This window comes from Xenopus laevis, chromosome 6S, assembly GCF_017654675.1.
Source record: "Xenopus laevis strain J_2021 chromosome 6S, Xenopus_laevis_v10.1, whole genome shotgun sequence".
Lineage (NCBI taxonomy): Eukaryota > Metazoa > Chordata > Amphibia > Anura > Pipidae > Xenopus > Xenopus laevis.
Genome location: NC_054382.1, coordinates 91,705,520 through 91,725,077, shown reverse-complemented (window position 1 = coordinate 91,725,077; position 19,558 = coordinate 91,705,520). Strand labels below are relative to the sequence as shown.

Genomic DNA, 19,558 nt, shown 5'->3' with positions numbered 1-19,558 from the left:
GAACGTTCTACGTTTCTTACATTAAGTAGTGCAGAATACAGTGGCGTGGGATGGAGATAAAGCAAATAAGATTCTTTTCAGAGTTGAGGGTAGCAAGTAAGATGCATGCAAACCACAAGACCTACAGAATGAAATGCAGAATGCTGCTATCCGGACTGGCAGCAAAGTAACACCACCACTATTATTACTGCTTGTCCCATAAGAACACAAAGCAATGAAGGCCTGAGAGGGGTTAATATATTTTCTACATCCTGTAATGAATCCTGACTGCTTTATCTGTACACTGAAGTGATCCTATACTATCAGACAACAGATTATTTAGCTACTGCTTAACTACAACTCTCAGCACCTTGTTGCTCAAGAGATTAAAGGAGTTGGAACACCAGTTAGAACCCCACATGCTGCAGATCCTAAGACAAACTATTATAAGCTACTAAGAGCCAGGCTGGCCTTCTGGGCTGCCTGCCTTACATTGCTTTCTCATGTCTGCTCTAATTATCATTTACTTAAAGGGTGCAGTACTGTGCTGTTAAGACTACTACTATGCAGCAATTATAGACTGACACAGCAGCTGACCCTTAGAGCTTACACTCTAGAAGTATTTATACAGCCCTGTGAGTAGCAAGCATATTCTTCTTTGAGGGAGACTGGTTATCTGGTGCAGAAACAAATTAATGGCAGTATTCTGAGGAAATTCGTCTGCACCCAATGGTAGTTCAGGCTAAAGCCCCTCATAAGACTCCATGTCATTCACATGGCACTGTGTACAGCAAGCAGACTGTAGGGAGGAGCAGAACTTTTACAGACGCTGTGCTGCAACTAACATGAAGACATGTTTGAGGGCACTAGATCTACATTTTGATGCCCTAAATAACCACTAAATAGATGCCAATAACAGCACCCTGGTTATTTAGGGCATATAAAGAGTGCTAAGAGGTTTTTTGAGCAAGGGGGCATATACACATGCTGCATGCAACTTATTTTATGATCTGTGGGGTTTGCACAGCTTATGAAGGGGCGGCCCTAAGGCACCCAATGCTTTCTTTCTGTTACTAACCTTTTGTTTATTGCATATTGCTGGGATACTGGCTTTTGATTCAGCCTGACACACGTGACCCACAGCCAGTTTCTGCTCTGCAGTGCTGCTAAAAATAGCTCCAGTTTGCCTTGGCTCCGCATGGAGTTTAGAGAGGCTGCTGCTGCACGGGGAAAGGCCTCGCTGAGTGAGAGAGTGACATACGACTGGCTAGGCTTCATCCACTGCCTTACAATATATACATGATTTCAAACTTCTTTCTTTTAGTCTTATAATTCACAATCAAATCAAACAGGCAGCAGCCATTTTGTGGACACTGTAATTAAGGCAAGTTAAAATCATGCCAAATCATGCCAAAATCTTGTTTATGCAACAAACTGGGGCACCTGATGCCCATACCTATACACTGGCTACAAAATTAAATGTTGAAGATGGAGGGGGAATGTAAGGAGTGCAGTGACAACTAGGAATTGCAGAATGGAAAGTGAAAGTAATTCCCTGCCCCGCCTCTATGCCTAAGGCATAGAGGAGGGCCAAGCAATATATGATTGACGGCTGAGAGTTTTAAACAAGTTATATCCAGTATGGTTATTTGAATAAAAAAAAAAAAATTAATTTTAAAAGGACTTTTATTATACAGATTTCCATGTATGGGTGACAGGTCCCCATTAAGCATTGCAGCATTCATTTTACAATATTGGGGACATGTGCAAGGCCTCTCTGTCACATACTCAACCTAAAGCAATAAGTGATTGGTGCAGGGTTGTGTAAGGGGCAGACTAATTGGAACTGACCATTTACAGGCAGAACCATGGCAAAATATAAATCTGGTTAGTATTTTAAACCCTATTTTTTTACACAAATAACAACATTCATAGAAGAAAAAAAAAGCAGTTTTTGGGTACATCAGGACAACATTTTGATGTTCAATCTAGGGATGCACCGAATCCACTTTTTTGGATTCGGCCGAACCCCCGAATCCTTCGCAAAAGATTTGGCCAAATACCGAACGGATGGGAAAACATTTCCTACTTCCTTTGTTTTTTGAGAATTTCCCAATTTCCCTCCCGCCCCTAATTTGCATATGCAAATTAAGGTTTTTTTCGGCCAGACAGAAGGATTCAGCCAAATCTCAAGTGTGTGTGTGTGTGTGTGTGTGTGTCCCATTGGATGATTCACACTCTCAGGACTTATAAAATAATCATTTATTAACAGAACTTCAAACTGACGTTTCGCCCCTTTCCAAGGCCTTTCTCAAAGTGCTGAAACATTGTAAGTATGCCTTAAATCAACACTTTTGGCGGGAAACCAACAGTGTCACAATGATGTGTCAGTTAAGTTAAAATACATTAACCCCCTAGTTACACATACCTCAACAAACATACCCCACAAAAGAATCCATCAACAATAATACATATAAAGAACATCAATGTTTAAAAACAAAGCCCAAAGTAGCATGTTTGTATATAATTATTAATAAGTTACACATAAATTACAAAATATTGCTACTATGTAAAACTCTTGAGCAGATAAGTTCTATCAAATATATCCGAGGCTGTCAGCTGCACTAAAAGGCTAAATATATAGTGATTTGTACACTCAATTATTTTGATCCATTGGATTAACCCATTGCGGGCTGCTCCATTTATTTATTAGTATGGCCCTCCCCACGCCCTAAAAAAAATGTGTTGGGGGGGGGGGGCAATTGACCGCATCTACTTCCAATGACTACATGGATCAAATTACTGTTACACAGCCAGAAATTAGACTGACCAGTCCCTGTGTTCTACATACACATCAAACTGATCATAAAGTGATGGAAAATATATAAATAAGTGAGGCCAGTCGCCTCTATATACGTCAAAACCAGAACACCATAAGTGAATTAACCCATATATCATAATCTCTATATAACATATCACAATGTGGAACCTATAAAAAAACAAAATGATATCAACCACTAATTGCCCCATACTACACAAAGTTACTTTATAACATTTTTATTTCTGTTTTAAGCTTTTGTGTTAATCTTTAATAATAAGTAAGAAGTGTCTCCAATTAAAATTTTTGGATCAATAATGTGATAAAAAAAGACATACAAATAGACAAAAAATTAAATAAATAAAATGTTCAAATGTTATGAATGTCCATTAAATAAGAACCGTTACTTCACTACACTAAACAATTGCGACTGTACCTGCCATATCAGATTTTGACCAACTTCTGCTCCCATCGTTCAAAACAGAAATACAGGAGGGTAAACATTCTGTTTGGGAAGAGACTAGGCTACTTTCTACAGGAGAGTCTGGGAGCTGTTTAACACAGCAGCAGCTAGTTTACAGAAGTGACCAAGAACAAATACGGAAATAAAAATATACAACACTGAAAGCAATATAACCCACTGCTGCACACTCACACAACTTTCCAAGCAGAAAGTTTTAGCAAACGCAGGCACTAAAGCAGCAGGTTTTAAGGGTCACTTTCAAGGAAACGGCAAAGTGAAGCCCCAAACCTAAGGACAATCGCTCATAAAACAGACTAAAAAGGATAAAGTTAACCAAAAGGGGTTAAGATAAGCAAAGGGGGTTATGAAAGTAACTAAACTAAAAAAACTAAACTTAAAAAGAAATTATGTACATTACAGGAAGGAAAGGTTTGCTGATAAAACAGAGTGCAATGAGCTAACAGAGACCGATATAAAGGAGGATTAACAAAAGTGGGGAAAGACTGCAATCATGATAAACATGGGGCTGACAATATTCCACTTAATGAAACTCAAACCCTTTACTACAATAACTACGTTTCCAATCTTCAGCTTACATTTTCTAATTTACTTTTTCTGTATCTATTCACAAAAACAAATGTTTACAATGGCTGCCTTTTATGCAATCAAATGTTTGTATTCCCACCTAGTAGCCTAGAGTATTTCTACGGTCACAGAACTACACTTGGTACACAATACAGTTTTCATTATCTATGCATCAAAGTGAATTTGTACTAGATTGGGTAGAAGATCCAAAGTCTAAAACGTAACTACCTTCCATAGAAACGTTATATAAAACTGTTCCACAGACATACAGAGCCCTTTGTCAATATGGTTGTAAACAAAAGCAAACTATTGTGCTCTAAACATATTTGCGTTGCTATATTACGTATTCTGTTTAGGGAATTTCCTTTTAGATTAAGAATATGGTCTATGTATCTGGAATAGATATAGTTATCCAGTGCATTAGCTGTTCCTTTGTCACAGAGTTACATACATGGAGGCTGTCATACTGCTTTACTGAGACAATACTATTTATAACAAATTGCTGGTGCTTTGCTGTAGAAAATTCAGGGCTGAGGCAAGATGTACAGTCCTTTCATCTAAAATGCTTTACAGCAAAAAGGAGTATTTTTAAAAAATTTAATAGGTTCAGATTTAACACCATTACATATACAAGATACAAAATAATTATTAACCAGCTATATTTCCCCTTTAAGTGATAGGCAACAGTTTGTTTATGCAATGTAAACTACAATGAGACGTAAAACGAATGTTTTGTTTCTGCAAGAGCTAGATGTAGCGCACAGGAGTTCCGGTGGAATAGCCCCTGGCAGAGAAAAGGTTAAGCCTGGCTTCCTTGTATTCAACAGCAGTGTTTGTGTGGTTCTTCACATGAAACAGTGCTTTCTCTGTTAGCTCGACAGGGCTATATTTAGTGCTAATCACTCATCATATCTACATGACATCCTTTTCCTTTGCCACAGTGTATCAACACAAACCCACACTGCTCCGATAAAAAGACATTAGCTCTGCTAGCTTTGTTAACCAGAGAAGAACACCCTTTAATGTTTTATTTTGTGCTGCCGTGTTAGACCCAAACGAATCTCGTTCTGCAGTTTGACATTTGTGTTTGTTGCTTTGCACTCCTTGCTTAGAAAGGGCATTTCTACTGCATGGAAATGCTACATTTCACATAGAATCTCTGTCCAAAAAATAGGAGAAAGATACAAATGTTCGGTTCAGTACTTATTCAGAATAAGGAGACGTCACTCTCCATACAAAAGCATGAGTAGCTATCAGTTAGGGTTTGTGCAGACTTCATATTACTTTGGACACCCAAGTCTTACTACATTAAAGGTGCCCGTCCTTACAAGGGGCTGTGTAGCCTGTTATCCCCAAAAAAGACTGCTGTAGTGCTCGGACAGCTGATCACAGAGGGGCTTGCATAAAGTTTCCCTAAAAGAACAGATCAAGTGTCACATTTGTGCTACGGATTAGATATTAAAGGAACACAAAAACATTATAGTTTATTTAAGAAATGAAAATATAATGTTCTGTTGCCCTGCACTGATAAAACTGGTGTGTTTGCTTCAAAAAACACTACTATGGTTCATATATAAACAAGCTGCTGTGTAGCCATGAGGGCAGCCATTTAAAGCTGAAAAGGGAGAAAAGGCACAGGATACACAGCAGATAACAGATAAGCTATGTAGTATACAATGGGATTCTTCAGAATGTATCTGTTATCTACTGTGTACCCTGTGCTTGAATGGCTGCCCAGCCCATTACACAAATGATAGTAATGTTTCTGAAACAAACACACCAGTTTTAGCAGTGCAGGTCAACAGTACATTATATTGTAATTTTTTTTTGGTGTTACTGTTCCTTTAAGGCTAGAAACTGAAGAACTTCAAGCAGTTGTTCACCTTTTAAAGGACAAGGCAAGCCCCCCAAACCTGACTTTACCTGTTTTTCCACTTTTATCCATTTTAAATGCTATTTTTTTTTGCATTTATTGAAAAGCTGAACATGAAAACTTGGAAGCGCTTCCTCATATCCTAAGTGATGACGTCACACACATATACTTCAGCGCAAACTATACCCACAGCTGATAGAGAAGTGATTGTGACACTGGAAACTTCTCTGATGTGCAATTCTTGGATCGGGTTTTAGTGTGCAGGCTTGCAGTCTTGGTCTTAGTGGAGAGTATGGAATTGTGGGAAATTTACATCTTACAACTTGCTGATTTTTTTTTTTTTTTTTTTAAAGAGAATGGCTGTGTTTCTGGTGAATAGTGCCTTAATAAGAAGAACGATGAGCACTTTTGGCTTCAGTAAAAGTAGGCTTGTCTTATAAAACACTACCTTTATTAGGGTTGCCATGTCCTTTGATTCACTTTTAGTATGATGCAGAGAGTGTATTCCAAGACAATATGCAAATGGGTTTAATTTTTTATTTGTGTTTTGAGATATTTAGCTTTTTATTCAGCAGCTCTCCAGTTTGCAGTTTAAGCAGTCTGGTTGCTATGGTAATTTGGACTGATGAGAAACTACAGTACAGGGGAGGGTCTGAATAGAAGGGTGAGATAAAAAGCAATAACAATACATTGGTAGCCTTACAGAGCATTTGTTTTTTAGATGGGGGTCAGTGACCCCCATTTGAAAGTTGAAAAGAGAGAAGTAAAAGGTAAATAATTAAAAAAAACTATAATAAAAACCAAATGAAAAGTTGCTTTGAATTGCTCATTCTATAACTAAAAGTTAACGAAAGTGAAAGTATTCCCAAGAAAGGTTCCCTAGCCTAAAACACAACCATTTTGGGAAATTACTGTACAACTAATTGTAAAGGAAGTGGGGTCATGTTACCAAGGCAGTAACCCTAATACACTGGCTCTAGGTTAAAAAAAAAAAAGTATTTTCCTACCATAAACTGATTCAGGTGCAGTAGACAAACTGCTCATGAGCAAAAATTAGGGGGTTCCATTTCAATCTTATTTCAAAGATTAGTAGGTTCTACTTCAAACAGGTTAGAAAGAAATTTCATTTTTGTATGTGGGTCAGATATAAGAGTATAATGCACTCAAAGGCCTTTGAGACAAATGCTGGTGCTACACACTTCCAAGCAACATTAGTTCCAAGGTATAAAAGTAGACTGGATAGTTATTGCACCAAATTGTGCTCTGTGTGCACTCCGTGAACCGAGGAGGAGCAGATGGGAGCACATCAAATTTTCTCCTCCTGCCTAAAAACACACAGACGGAGTAAAGCTGATCATCAGTCCTGTGTGCCTACAAGCTTTGTGTTTACAAAACATAATGTCCAAATTTGGTTTGTTGATAGAGAAGCTGGCCTATTTACACAGAGGTTTCACTTTCACTGGCTGCACATATTAACATAAGACAAAGGCTAAAACACACCCAGTACAACCATTTACCCAAATAACTCCTATGTAACTCAGCTTGACATTTACTCGTAAAAAGTTACTTAAAATTTAAGAAACAAAGCATTATAGAACCGTATATTTTATAGCTGGAAAAAAAATCCTAACTAAAGAGAGATAAACATCAATGTGCAAAAAAGTGGCAGCATATTAGATTATTGCAATGAAACAAAAATAGCAGAGCACAAAACCATGCTAAAAAAGAAAGTGGCCAGCATATGGTTAAACACAAATCTGTAAAATGGGTGTAGGAAGGAGCATTTGTTTTAACTGCAAACAGATATATTGAGTCATTAGTCCAATAATATGCTATTGCATTATATTCAGCCATAAATGTTCATTTATTTGGAGCAATGCTGAAGAACTGAATGTCTGTATTATTTCAGCTGTATCCCAATGAACAAAGGATATACACATGCAGGGAGATAAAATACAGTAAAACCTCGATTTTAAGTGCCCTGGTTTTAAGTTTCTCCGCATTTTACATTTTTTAATTTGTGGTCCCACCAATTTATAGTGCATTTCCCTGTTTTTAAGTTTTCGCAGATTTTACATCAAAATGTTGTCCTGATGTTCCCAAAAACATTTTTTTCCTCTATAAATTTAATTTCTTGTGAAATAAAGAGGTTTAAAATACTAACCAGATGTATATTTTGCCATTGTTCTACCTGTAAATGGTCAATTCCAATTAGTCTGCCCCTCATACAGTCCTGCACCAATCACTTATTGCTTTAGGTTGTGTATGCGACTGACAGAGAGGCCTTGCACGTGCCCCCAATAGTGTTACATTAACACTGCAATGTTTATCCCTTGTTATTAACACAGAATATTTTGTCTATCAAAAGTAAAACGGACTCCTGTGCTTCTATCCTTTCAGTACTTGAAGAAAAAGTTACTTTAACACATTTCCCTGATTTTACATTTTCCCAGATTTTACAGTTTTATCTTGGTCCTCTGAAAAACGTAAATGGGGGTTCTACTGTAAATGCACAGAGAACCATGAAATTTGTCTGAACAGGAGGCATGCAAAGTGCATGGTTGTGTCATTAAGACATACCTGTTTTGTATGGCTTTCCCCAATACTCAGTGGAGGTGCTAAAAGCATGACATGTCCAGAGCTGTGGAGCTGGAGTCGTGGAGTTAAGGTGGCCATAGACGCAAAGATCCGCTCGTTTGGCGACATCGCCAAACGAGTGGATCTTTCCCCGATATGTCATTAACGAGCATGGCTATATCGGGGTAATCTGAACGTTCGGGCATATGGCCGAACGATCTGATTACGACGCGAAAGATGTCGGCACTCTCCACATACGATCAGAAAATTGTACGAATCCTCGATTCTTACGATAGGATCTGTGCGTCTATGGCCAGCTTTAGAGGCAATTTTGGATATCCTGAAATACCAAAATAACTAATAACTTTAAATTGCAATAAAAAATACAATATACAATGTCCTATTTCACAGATAATAGTGATAATAAAGTACTTCTCTGGTGTAAGAATAAGAGTTCTTCACTAGTGTGAAGTCCACCTGAACGATTATGCAGCCTAACATTCACACATCATTTTAATCTGGCGGATTGTATTTAAAGGGATGGAATATTGGCACCCTTTTGGTAAAAAGAAGTACAAGGCCTGAGAGAGAGAGACAACCCGTTTTATAATGGTGGAAGGTAAAAGCTTGAAATTCATAAAACTTTCAGAAGTAGTATGAAATAATGAAGCCAATAAATAAACACCAAACTTTTATTCAATATTTCACAAACCCAATAAAGAAGAAAAATATAAATAGCAATCACACTGCTTGTGATTTTGTACTAACTTCTACATTCTCACTATAAATTACATTAAGAATGGTCCGCCTTTCGTTATGTTACAGAATGGTTAATTATTACTATTATGATTAACATGTATTTCTAGAGCGCCAACATATTGTTCAGCGCGAATTCTAAGCAGCTGAAAAAAATGAATGCTCTGTGTGGCTATAGATATTGGTACTTTTTATTACTCATCTTTCTAGTAAAGCCCTCTCTTAATCATATCTCCTATTTAAACCAATGCATAGTTGCTAGGATAATTTGGAGCCTAGCAACCAGACTGGTGAACTAGCAAACTGGAGAGCTCCTGAATAAAAATTGTAAACTCAAAAACCACAAATAATAACAATTGAAAATCAATTGCTAATTGTCCGAAGAGTACAACTTCATTAAAGACATGCCTGTGTAAGACTTAAATGCCAGTGTATTCTATGGTACTATTAATCTAACAATCATGGTGTCCATATCCTTCTCCAGGTAAACCATGGGCAGTATTTGTTAGCTAAATGGTAAATTTACAAAGTCTAGCCATTGATGAATTGTAGATGGGCTCATCTATTTCTTAATTGCCAGCTTGTTTTGCATAATGAATTGCAAACCTCATCAATAAATGTGTTTTCTTAAAGCGCAGTGTAAAAAACAAAAATGTACCAGTGCATTAAACTTTTAAATATAGAAACAATTTTCTGTAAAAAAGTAGCGTTTCAGGATAATTTATTGCATATTTCTGCACAAACCCTAATAATCCCTCCCTTCAACTTCCTGCTTCCTGAATTCCCAGGCTGTGCAGGGGAGCCCGCGGCAATCAGCACACTGCACTGTAGAATAGGAACCAATCAGCAGCTAGAAGGACCTAATAGGGAACTGAAGCCTGTCTTTGCTTGTGTAACTGCAGGGCTGTGATTGGCTGTCTGGCAGGGACTGTTAGGAGGCGACCACCCCTCATTTGAAACATGGACAGAGACCAGAGAACATCTATGGGGAGCTCCAATAAAGTGGCCATTTTTGAAGACAATATTTACTTTTGGCTGTAAATTAATATTGTCTTCAAAAATGCCTACAGACTTAGGGGGGTCATTTATCCTATACGTTTCCTTTAAAGCACTTGGCTTCAAATTTAATCCCAATATTTCTGCAAATCAATAAACACAAGCCTTCATAGTCTCGGTGTTAGGCTACTTGCTTATAATAGAACAAGTTTTAATTGTTTAACAGGAAAAAGCTGTGAAGTGTGATAAATTCTGCTCAATAACATGTCAGATTAGCAAGAATTGCACACCTGTGCTTTCAGTTTCCCTAAATCCCCCTTCTGTTCTACAGCCAACACAAATATTCCATTATTCTCCCAGTCCACAGTGGAAATTAAACTGTGAACTATGAATACTAAGAAAAATCAAACATTACATGATGAATATGGAGAGTAAGATTTTCTTCCCACAACCTGTCCCAGACAAGTTCTCTATCTCATTGCTTTATTTGCCTTAAACCCTTTTCAATCATAATATGATGGCTGAATTGGAGGGTCCATACACAGTAACATCTCTCTACGTGTAATTCTTATACTAGTTTCCCATCAAAGTGTGAATATTAAAAAAAGAAAATTGTGGGTAAGTTATCACCTAGCACTGGCAAGTAGAAAATACTAAAGTATCTGCTACATTAAGAAGAGAAAACTTCCTTTATAAGTAAACGCCAATAGAAAAGCTCACCAGATCACCCATATAAATTTTGAAAGAATATAGTACATTCACTGCCCTGCTCCCCCTCCCTCCATTTAACATTCCAAATGTTTTTAATAGGTCATAAAATCTATGCAAGGTTTCACGGCGAGTCTCAAGGACTCCTGTTGGACTTCTCTCAAAGTCATTTACAGTGGTGTGAAAAACTATTTGCCCCCTTCCTGATTTCTTATTCTTTTGCATGTTTGTCACACTTAAATGTTTCTGCTCATCAAAAACCGTTAACTATTAGTCAAAGATAACATAATTGAACACAAAATGCAGTTTTTAAATGAAGGTTTACGTTATTAAGGGAGAAAAAAAACTCCAAATCTACATGGGCCTGTGTGAAAAAGTGATTGCCCCCCTTGTTAAAAAATAACTTAACTGTGGTTTATCACACCTGAGTTCAATTTCAAAGGTTATAAAGCCATTTCTAAAGCTTTGGGACTCCAGCGAACCACAGTGAGAGCCATTATCCACAAATGGCAAAAACATGGAACAGTGGTGAACCTTCCCAGGAGTGGCCGGCCGACCAAAATTACCCCAAGAGCGCAGAGACAACTCATCCGAGAGGCCACAAAAGACCCCAGGACAACATCTAAAGAACTGCAGGCCTCACTTGCCTCAATTAAGGTCAGTGTTCACGACTCCACCATAAGAAAGAGACTGGGCAAAAACGGCCTGCATGGCAGATTTCCAAGGCGCAAACCACTTTTAAGCAAAAAGAACATTAAGGCTCGTCTCAATTTTGCTAAAAAACATCTCAATGATTTTGGGAAAATACCTTGTGGACCGACGAGACAAAAATTGAACTTTTTGGAAGGTGCGCGTCCCGTTACATCTGGCGTAAAAGTAACACAGCATTTCAGAAAAAGAACATCATACCAACAGTAAAATATGGTGGTGGTAGTGTGATGGTCTGGGGTTGTTTTGCTGCTTCAGGACCTGGAAGACTTGCTGTGATAGATGGAACCATGAATTCTACTGTCTACCAAAAAATCCTGAAGGAGAATGTCCGGCCATCTGTTCGTCAACTCAAGCTGATGTGATCTTGGGTGCTGCAGCAGGACAATGACCCAAAACACACCAGCAAATCCACCTCTGAATGGCTGAAGAAAAACAAAATGAAGACTTTGGAGTGGCCTAGTCAAAGTCCTGACCTGAATCCTATTGAGATGTTGTGGCATGACCTTAAAAAGGCGGTTCATGCTAGAAAACCCTCAAATAAAGCTGAATTACAACAATTCTGCAAAGATGAGTGGGCCAAAATTCCTCCAGAGCGCTGTAAAAGACTCGTTGCAAGTTATCGCAAACGCTTGATTGCAGTTATTGCTGCTAAGGGTGGCCCAACCAGTTATTAGGTTCAGGGGGCAATTACTTTTTCACACAGGTTTGGATTTCTTTTCTCCCTAAATAATAAAAACCCTCATTTAAAAACTGCATTTTGTGTTTACTTGTGTTATCTTTGACTAATAGTTAAATGTGTTTGATGATCAGAAACATTTTGTGTGACAAACATGCAAAAGAATAAGAAATCAGGAAGGGGGCAAATAGTTTTTCACACCACTGTATATACATGAGGAAAATATGTCTTATATATGTACCAACTGATGGCGGCACATTGTAATGGGGGGGACCAACTAACCAGTTCAGATAAGCATATATACTCATATAAAATTTGAACATAAAGCTTGTTGGTATAAACAGACTCGTTAATAATCTATATGTTACTTACTATTGTGCACAGTCAATAAGCTGATATTCATTAGACCTCTCAAAGCATGCCTTCACACCATCGTCATCCCACAGCTTTTGTGCATGGTCAAAAAATTCCTAAAAACAAAATAAGAGAGATGTAGTAAGGATGAATCAAATTATAAAGAAATGCATTCATTTTATCAGGCAATTATTTAGAAACATTATATTAGAGAACATTAAAGGCGTGCTATTTGCACAAAGTGTCTTAAAGGAACAGTAACACCAAAAAGTGAAAGTGTTTTAAAGGAATGACAACATAATGTACTGCTGCCCTGCACATGTAAACCGATTGTATTCACTTCAGAAACACAACTATGGTTTATTCAAATTAGCTGCTATTCAGCAAAAGGGGCAGCCATTCAAAGCTGAAAAAGGCACAGGAAACCCGATAAGCTCTGTAGTGTACAATGGGATTCTTCAGAACATATCTTATCTACTGTGCATCCTGTGAATTACTGCCCCCATGGTTACACAGCAGCTTGGCTATATGAACTATATTTGTGTATTTAAAGCAAACACACCTGTTTTAGCCATTCCTTTAAAACAATTAAATTTTTTGGTGTTACTGTTCCTTTAAACAAAAGTGGGAATATTTTTAGCACATTCATCCCTTGTGAGTCCAGCCCTAAAATGCATTTCAATTTTTACTATTCATTTATACTGGGATAAAGCTGGCCATATATTAAAAGATCTGCTCGTTTGGGGCCAAACGAGCAGATCTTGAGGTAGGCAATATTGGGCTGATCCAATAATTAGGCCCTAGATTACAACAGAACCTGATGCGGTCCTTGCTCCGATGGAGTATTTAAACCTGTCCGATAGATATCTAGCCAGATATCAGTCAAGAAAGCCTGTAGGAGGGCCTTCCTTTACCCTTTCTCATGAGCAAAACTTATGTACACAAAACCTGTCTATGTAACTGGTGCTGCAAGTCCTGGAGCATGACTTTTTCAGATGATGCCTAAGACATAGCCAACTCCAATTTCTAGTCACACTAGTAAACAGCCTGGAGAGGGAATGTATCCTTGGCTGGAATAAGGGCTGATCACATTTGAAGGTACTTGTATCACACTACATCTTGTTTACAAAATCCGGTATCCTGGTGCAGTTTTAGACCCCTCATGCCACACTGGATACCCAAATGTGTCCCTTCCTCTTTCCCTCTACTACTAAAACATCCAGGCCTTTATACTGCAGGATAGACTACTGCAACATATAATGATCTGATCTTTTAGAATATTATCTTCACCTAGTAAATGCCATATTTTATTGCTATAGAGCCTTCATCTCTCCACCACCTTACTACTAAAGTTTTTCTTCTGGCTCTGGGTCAAGTGGTGCATTAAGTAAAAAATTCTTCTTCTGTCCTTTGGAGCGCTGCATTCTTCTGCTACTCTCTCTATTTACGCTCTCATCTTCTCTAAATATCTGGTCTCAGCTCTCCACACACTCCCTTACCCCCAAGTCCTGGTGCTGAGCTCAGGAAAATGTATTGATCATACAGTTCATCACAAGAGCAGAGTCAAGAATTAAACAAGGAATCCCCAACCTGTTTTACCTGTGAGCCAAATGCAAATGTAAAAAATGTTGGAGGACAAAACAAGCATGCAAAAAACTCCTGAGAAATCCAGTTAGGGGCTGTGATTGGCTATTTGGAAGCTCCTATGAGGACAGAGCCTCCTACAGGAGCATCAAGAAAGCTCAGACAGTACAAAACTACTCAAACCTCAGTCTTCCTTTACAACAGCAACTTTGACCTGCACATTTGTCCCATTCCCGATTTTGTTTCTGTTGAGTTCACTTCCTAAGAAACTATTGAGGGAAAGCAACTCACACCAAGTTTGAACTGACACTTTTAGCACTTTTCACAGTCAAATTTATAACTATACCAGCTTATGTATTTACCCACAACCGTATGGGACTTAACCTCTAAATGCGAATAAATAATATTAGATAGCCAGGGCCATGCAGATTATGTTAAAAAGCAATATTTATTATCACCATGCCAAAATTATTAAAACCATTTAAAATAAGCAGCGCTGCTTGGGGGGTGGGGATCCCATTTTTCCTATTTTGCATATATTATATACAATACAATATAAGAGGCTGCGTGCATGCTGTAAGTCGAAGCCTCCAATATATGTCAATTGCAACCAACTGGATAAATCCGTAATTAAGTGTTCATGAGATGAGGGCCACAATTTGGCTGCTACTAATTGTATGCACCTTGCTAGGGTTATATGGATATTTTATACCAGCTTATGTTTACACCTTGTTCATCTGTGGTTTTATATTTGTTTTATATAAATACAATACATTTACATAAAATGTCACAAGATACAACTAAATAAAAGGTGCTTAAAAAAGGAATTTTGCTGCAGCAGCTGAATTGTCTCCTGGTGCAAATGTAAGCAAGCTGAAACAACTACAGAAATTAGACAACCACAACTATCATTTCAGGTGAGCACTGCCCAACATATTACTGTGCTTGCGACTTTAGAGGGAAATTTCACTCTGCAATTTAAAGGGATTCTATCATGATTTTTATGATGTAGTTCTTCTAAATGACACTGTTTACACTGCAAATAATTTACTCTACAATATAAAATTTCATTTCTGAACCAGCAAGTGTATTTATTTAAAGTTGTAATATTGGTGTGTAGTCAGCCATCTCAGGTCATTTTGCCTTGTCATGTACTTTCAGAAAGAACTGATTTCTGGCAGGCTGTTGTTTCTCCTACTCAATGTAACTGAATATGTCCCAGTGGGACCTGGATTTTACTATTACACTATCACATGACTGGGGGCAGCTGGGAAACTGACAATATGTCTAGCCCCATGTCAGATCTCAAAATTAAATATTAAAAAATCTGTTTGTTCTTTTGAGAAATGGATTTCAGTACAGAATTCTGCTAGAGCAGCACTATTAACTGATGTTTCTTGAAAAAAACATTTTTTTCCCATGACAGTATCCATTTAAGTAGGGAACATGCATAGGGCAAAACACCTCAGGTCACCCTATTGTCATAACATAATTCATTAATCCATTAATAACTTGAGATAATAAACAACTTCCACACCAATCTTAGTGTCTGCATTTTTTTTTAAACAGACTAACAAAATTTCCCAGCAACAGAAGTGCATTAAAGAGGGATATTAAAAAAAAGGGGGGACAGGACGAGATATAGAACTAAACACTGTTACATTATTTCTACTTCAGCAAAGGCACCTTATACTATTTCGTGGAAATCACTCGTATCAGAGAGCACAACACTTTAATCTATCATATCCTATTAGTGGAAAGACAAAGTCATTAGTGATAACAGCTCAGATAAGTGTGAATAGGAATGTGCCAATAGGAATGTATACATGAAAGCTCACTGAATTGGCTTTATCATGCAAAAAGAGTTTAAACAAACCACCTATTGTATATGGAGTACTTTGGGGGAATGCTACATGTGATTTTCCTTGTTTCATTCGCACTGGCTAAAATGTAAACCACTGGTAGGGAAATATATGTGCCATGGCGACTTTCTGCTGCACACTGGCAGCTGGTAATCCCCAATACAAACTGCGAACGGTGACTAATGATTGAAAACCTTATCCATGCTGGAATATACCAAAGAATTTAAATTTACCATGCCCAACCCCGGTGTACGAGTTAAAATTGCTAGCTTCTAGCATGAAAGAGTCACATCAGACAGGGCAAGCTTGTCACCTGTATAGTGCTAGCCTTATATGGCCTCATGCATTGCAAATATCTCTATATAATAATTTTGTCTCTATATAATATTTTTTGTCTAGCAAAAAAAAACTTGGGCTAACAAGTGTCTGCTGTCCTAGATACAGCTAAACTATCTTTATTGCCAATTAAGGAGAAATTTGGGGTGAAGGCCGTTGTGGTTTGCCTAGAGTGGTTGTCCCAAAACAAGGAACATTAGGATTATGTACAAATTCCTACACAAAAATGAACCATGATTAGCATAGGCATTGCCTTTACTAAACAGAACTCAAAAATATTGTTTTTCATAGATGAAAGGGCAACTGTTGGCAAAAAATATTATGCACATGATGCGGCATATGGTCATTATGTGCATGTGTGTGCCCCAGCAAGGCTACACGAACCAGGAGCTCCAACCCGGTGCAACACTGGTGGTGGGCAATTTAAAAAAAAAAAAAAATACTTCCAGCTGGAGTGCGGACTCTTTTAGGCAGCACCTTTGATTGGGGATAATATTTTTTTGTCAACAGGTGCCCTTTAACTCTAGCGCCCGCGAGTGGTGCTTAAGCTTCGGAGACAAAAGTACCCATGTTTACTTCCCACCATCGCATAGTAATTCAGTTTCTTCGGAAAGCTGTGGAGATCTATATGTTTTCCCACTGCTGTTGGAAAGGCAAAAAAACATTGCATGGGCCAGGGCCATTCAAAAAAAAAATAGTCATATTGCTCTGCAAGGTTAAAATTTGGTGGTTATTATTACTTTTGTATTACTTTTCTCTCCATTCAAAACATATCCTACTCATTTTCCAGTTTCTCATTTAATCCACTGCCCGGTAAACTGGGCCCTAGCAATCATACTGCTGGAAAAAGTTAAAAGCTAAATAATTAAACATCACAAAATAAAAAATGAAGATTTGTTGCTAATAGTCTTAGATTATTCTACATCATACTGAAATTTGAAAAAGTGTACAAGCCCTTTAAGGAGAACTAAACCTTAAAAAGGAATAATTAAGGGTAAGGGCACATGGGCAGATTCAGGGAGATTGGTCGCCCTGGCGACAAATTGCCTCTTCTTCGGGGCAACAATCTCCCCGAACTGCCTTCCCGCCAGCTATAATGAAAAATCGCCAGCAAGATGGCACTCGCGGTGCTTCGTATTCCAAAGTTGCCTCATGAGGAAACGTCCAGAGACTTCGGAAAATGAAGAGTTCCGAGTGCCATCCTGCCGGCAATTTACATTCTAGCTGGCGGGAGGCAGTTCGGGGAGATTAGTCGCCCCAAAGAATAGGAGATTTGTCGCCGGGCAACTAATCTCCCCAAAACTGAGCGTGTGCCCTGACCCTTAATGGTGAACCACTGAGTGATTATCTTTTTCTCCTTCTTCATTCTTTAATGGCATCGGGCTGACGTGCAGTAGAGTGAAAAAGTGGACTTTATGCTTACATTTTGTCACTCCAGTCTACCGCGCTTACGCAACCAGTGCAAAGATGGAAGATGAGAAGAAGATCGCTGCTTGCTGCTCTCTTGGCCAGTGCAGTTTTTCCAAACAGGAGCACCATCACCAGGGTATAAAATAACCATTGGGGCACCTTAGATTTAGCACCCACCCAACATTTCTAACTTTAGTTCTACTATAAAAATCATGTATAAAATTCTGAAATAATTCAGTCTTGACAGAAATGTTTTACTTTACTGCTGGAAAAGTAACTGGAAAATTCATGAATGCATGGAGGAATCAATTTCTATTTACTTTTTGGTAAACAAGTGAAGCCCTAACTTTATGGGAAGGGAGGCTACATATACTCTCAGGATCCCAAGACAATGCAGGATCAGCTACACTTTTCATAGAAGAATTAGAAAAACCAGTTTACACAGCAAGCCTAAGGGCAATGACAATGTGGTTTGTAGCTGAGACAATTCACACGGTGTGTCATTGCCCTAGAGGTACAGGTGGTAATTTTAGAGCTCTGTTGGTTGATTCATTGAGAAAGGGAATCGTCTACAATCTCTCAGTGATCAGGTCACTGGCTTTTATTTTATTAAGCAACAGATGATTCCCATTCAAGGTGACAAAACTCGTAAAATCTCCCTGTATGCCCCTATCTCCTTGTATGTTTTTCATTATAAAAATAAAAACTGGGTAAACAGATAGGTTGTGCAAAAAAAATGTTTCTAATATAGTTAGTTAGGCAAAAATACACTGCAAATAATTCACTTACAATATAAAATTACATTCCTGAACCAGCAAGTGTGTTTAATTTAATATGTAATATTGGGGTGTAGGCCGCAATCTCAGGTCATTTTGCCTGGTCATGTGCTTTCAGAAAATGCCAGCACTTTAGGATAGAACTGTTTTCTGGCAGGCTGTTGTTTCCTGGGACCTGGATTTTTACTATTAAGTGCTGTTCTTAGATCTACCAGGCAGCTGTTATATTGTGTTAGGGAGCTGCTATCTGGTTACCTTCCCATTGTTCTGATGATGGGCTGCTGTGGGAAAGGGAGGGGGTGAGATTACTCCAACTTGTAGTACAGCAGTAAAGTGTGACTGAAGTTTATCAGAGCACAAGTCACATGACGGGGGGTAGCTAGGAAACTGAAAATATCTCTAGCCCCATGTCATATTTCAAAATTAAGTATAATTTAATTGGTTAGCTCTTTTGAGAAACTGATTTTAGTGCAGAATTCTGCTGGAGCAGCAATATTAACGGATGCGTTTTGAAAAAAACATGTTTTCCCATGACAGTATCCCTTTAATAATAACAAAGACCCCAAGCACATAATGATCCTTTAGTGACAAACACGTCTGTCAGCCATGCACCCAAATCCACCACCCACAACCCGAAATTCACAACCCAAAGCTAATAAAATGCTTTTTCTAGGAAGAGCCGAACGTACTACTCTATGTGTAGTTTCTTTTCATTTTAGGTGCCTGTGTTTAAGGAGTTATAAGGTTAATTAGCGCACCTCTCTTGCTGACTTTTAATAAAATGCTCTGCACTGCTGTGAAGCATATTGGGAGGACTTGTCTATGAGTGCCACATTCAGGCTAAGGAGAGAATGGTTATCGTTATCTTTTTCATTCAGAAGTGCAGCACCCAAATACAAAAAAAAAAAATTAAAAGTACTATATACACCTTGGAAACAATAAAAAATGAATTCTCATCACGCAGAGTAACAACCAAGTGAGAGATATTTATATTTACTGTAGAAGCTTAAAGGGGTTGGTAACCTTTAAATTAACTTTTATTATGATGTAGAGCAATATGCTGAGACAATCTGCAATTGTTTTTTTTATTATTT

The 19,558-nt window shown here is 38.1% G+C and overlaps 1 protein-coding gene across 4 annotated transcripts in view; it reads right to left on the bottom strand.

Annotated features, from left to right (window-relative positions):
* Window positions 1-19,558, bottom strand: part of gnal.S (G protein subunit alpha L S homeolog) — a 165,946-nt gene that overhangs the window by 30,082 nt on the left and 116,306 nt on the right. For all 4 annotated transcript variants that reach the window (XM_018268555.2, XM_018268556.2, XM_018268557.2 and 1 more), the window contains 1 exon segment: window positions 12,515-12,612. In XM_018268555.2, coding sequence (XP_018124044.1) covers window positions 12,515-12,612 — 98 coding nt within the window.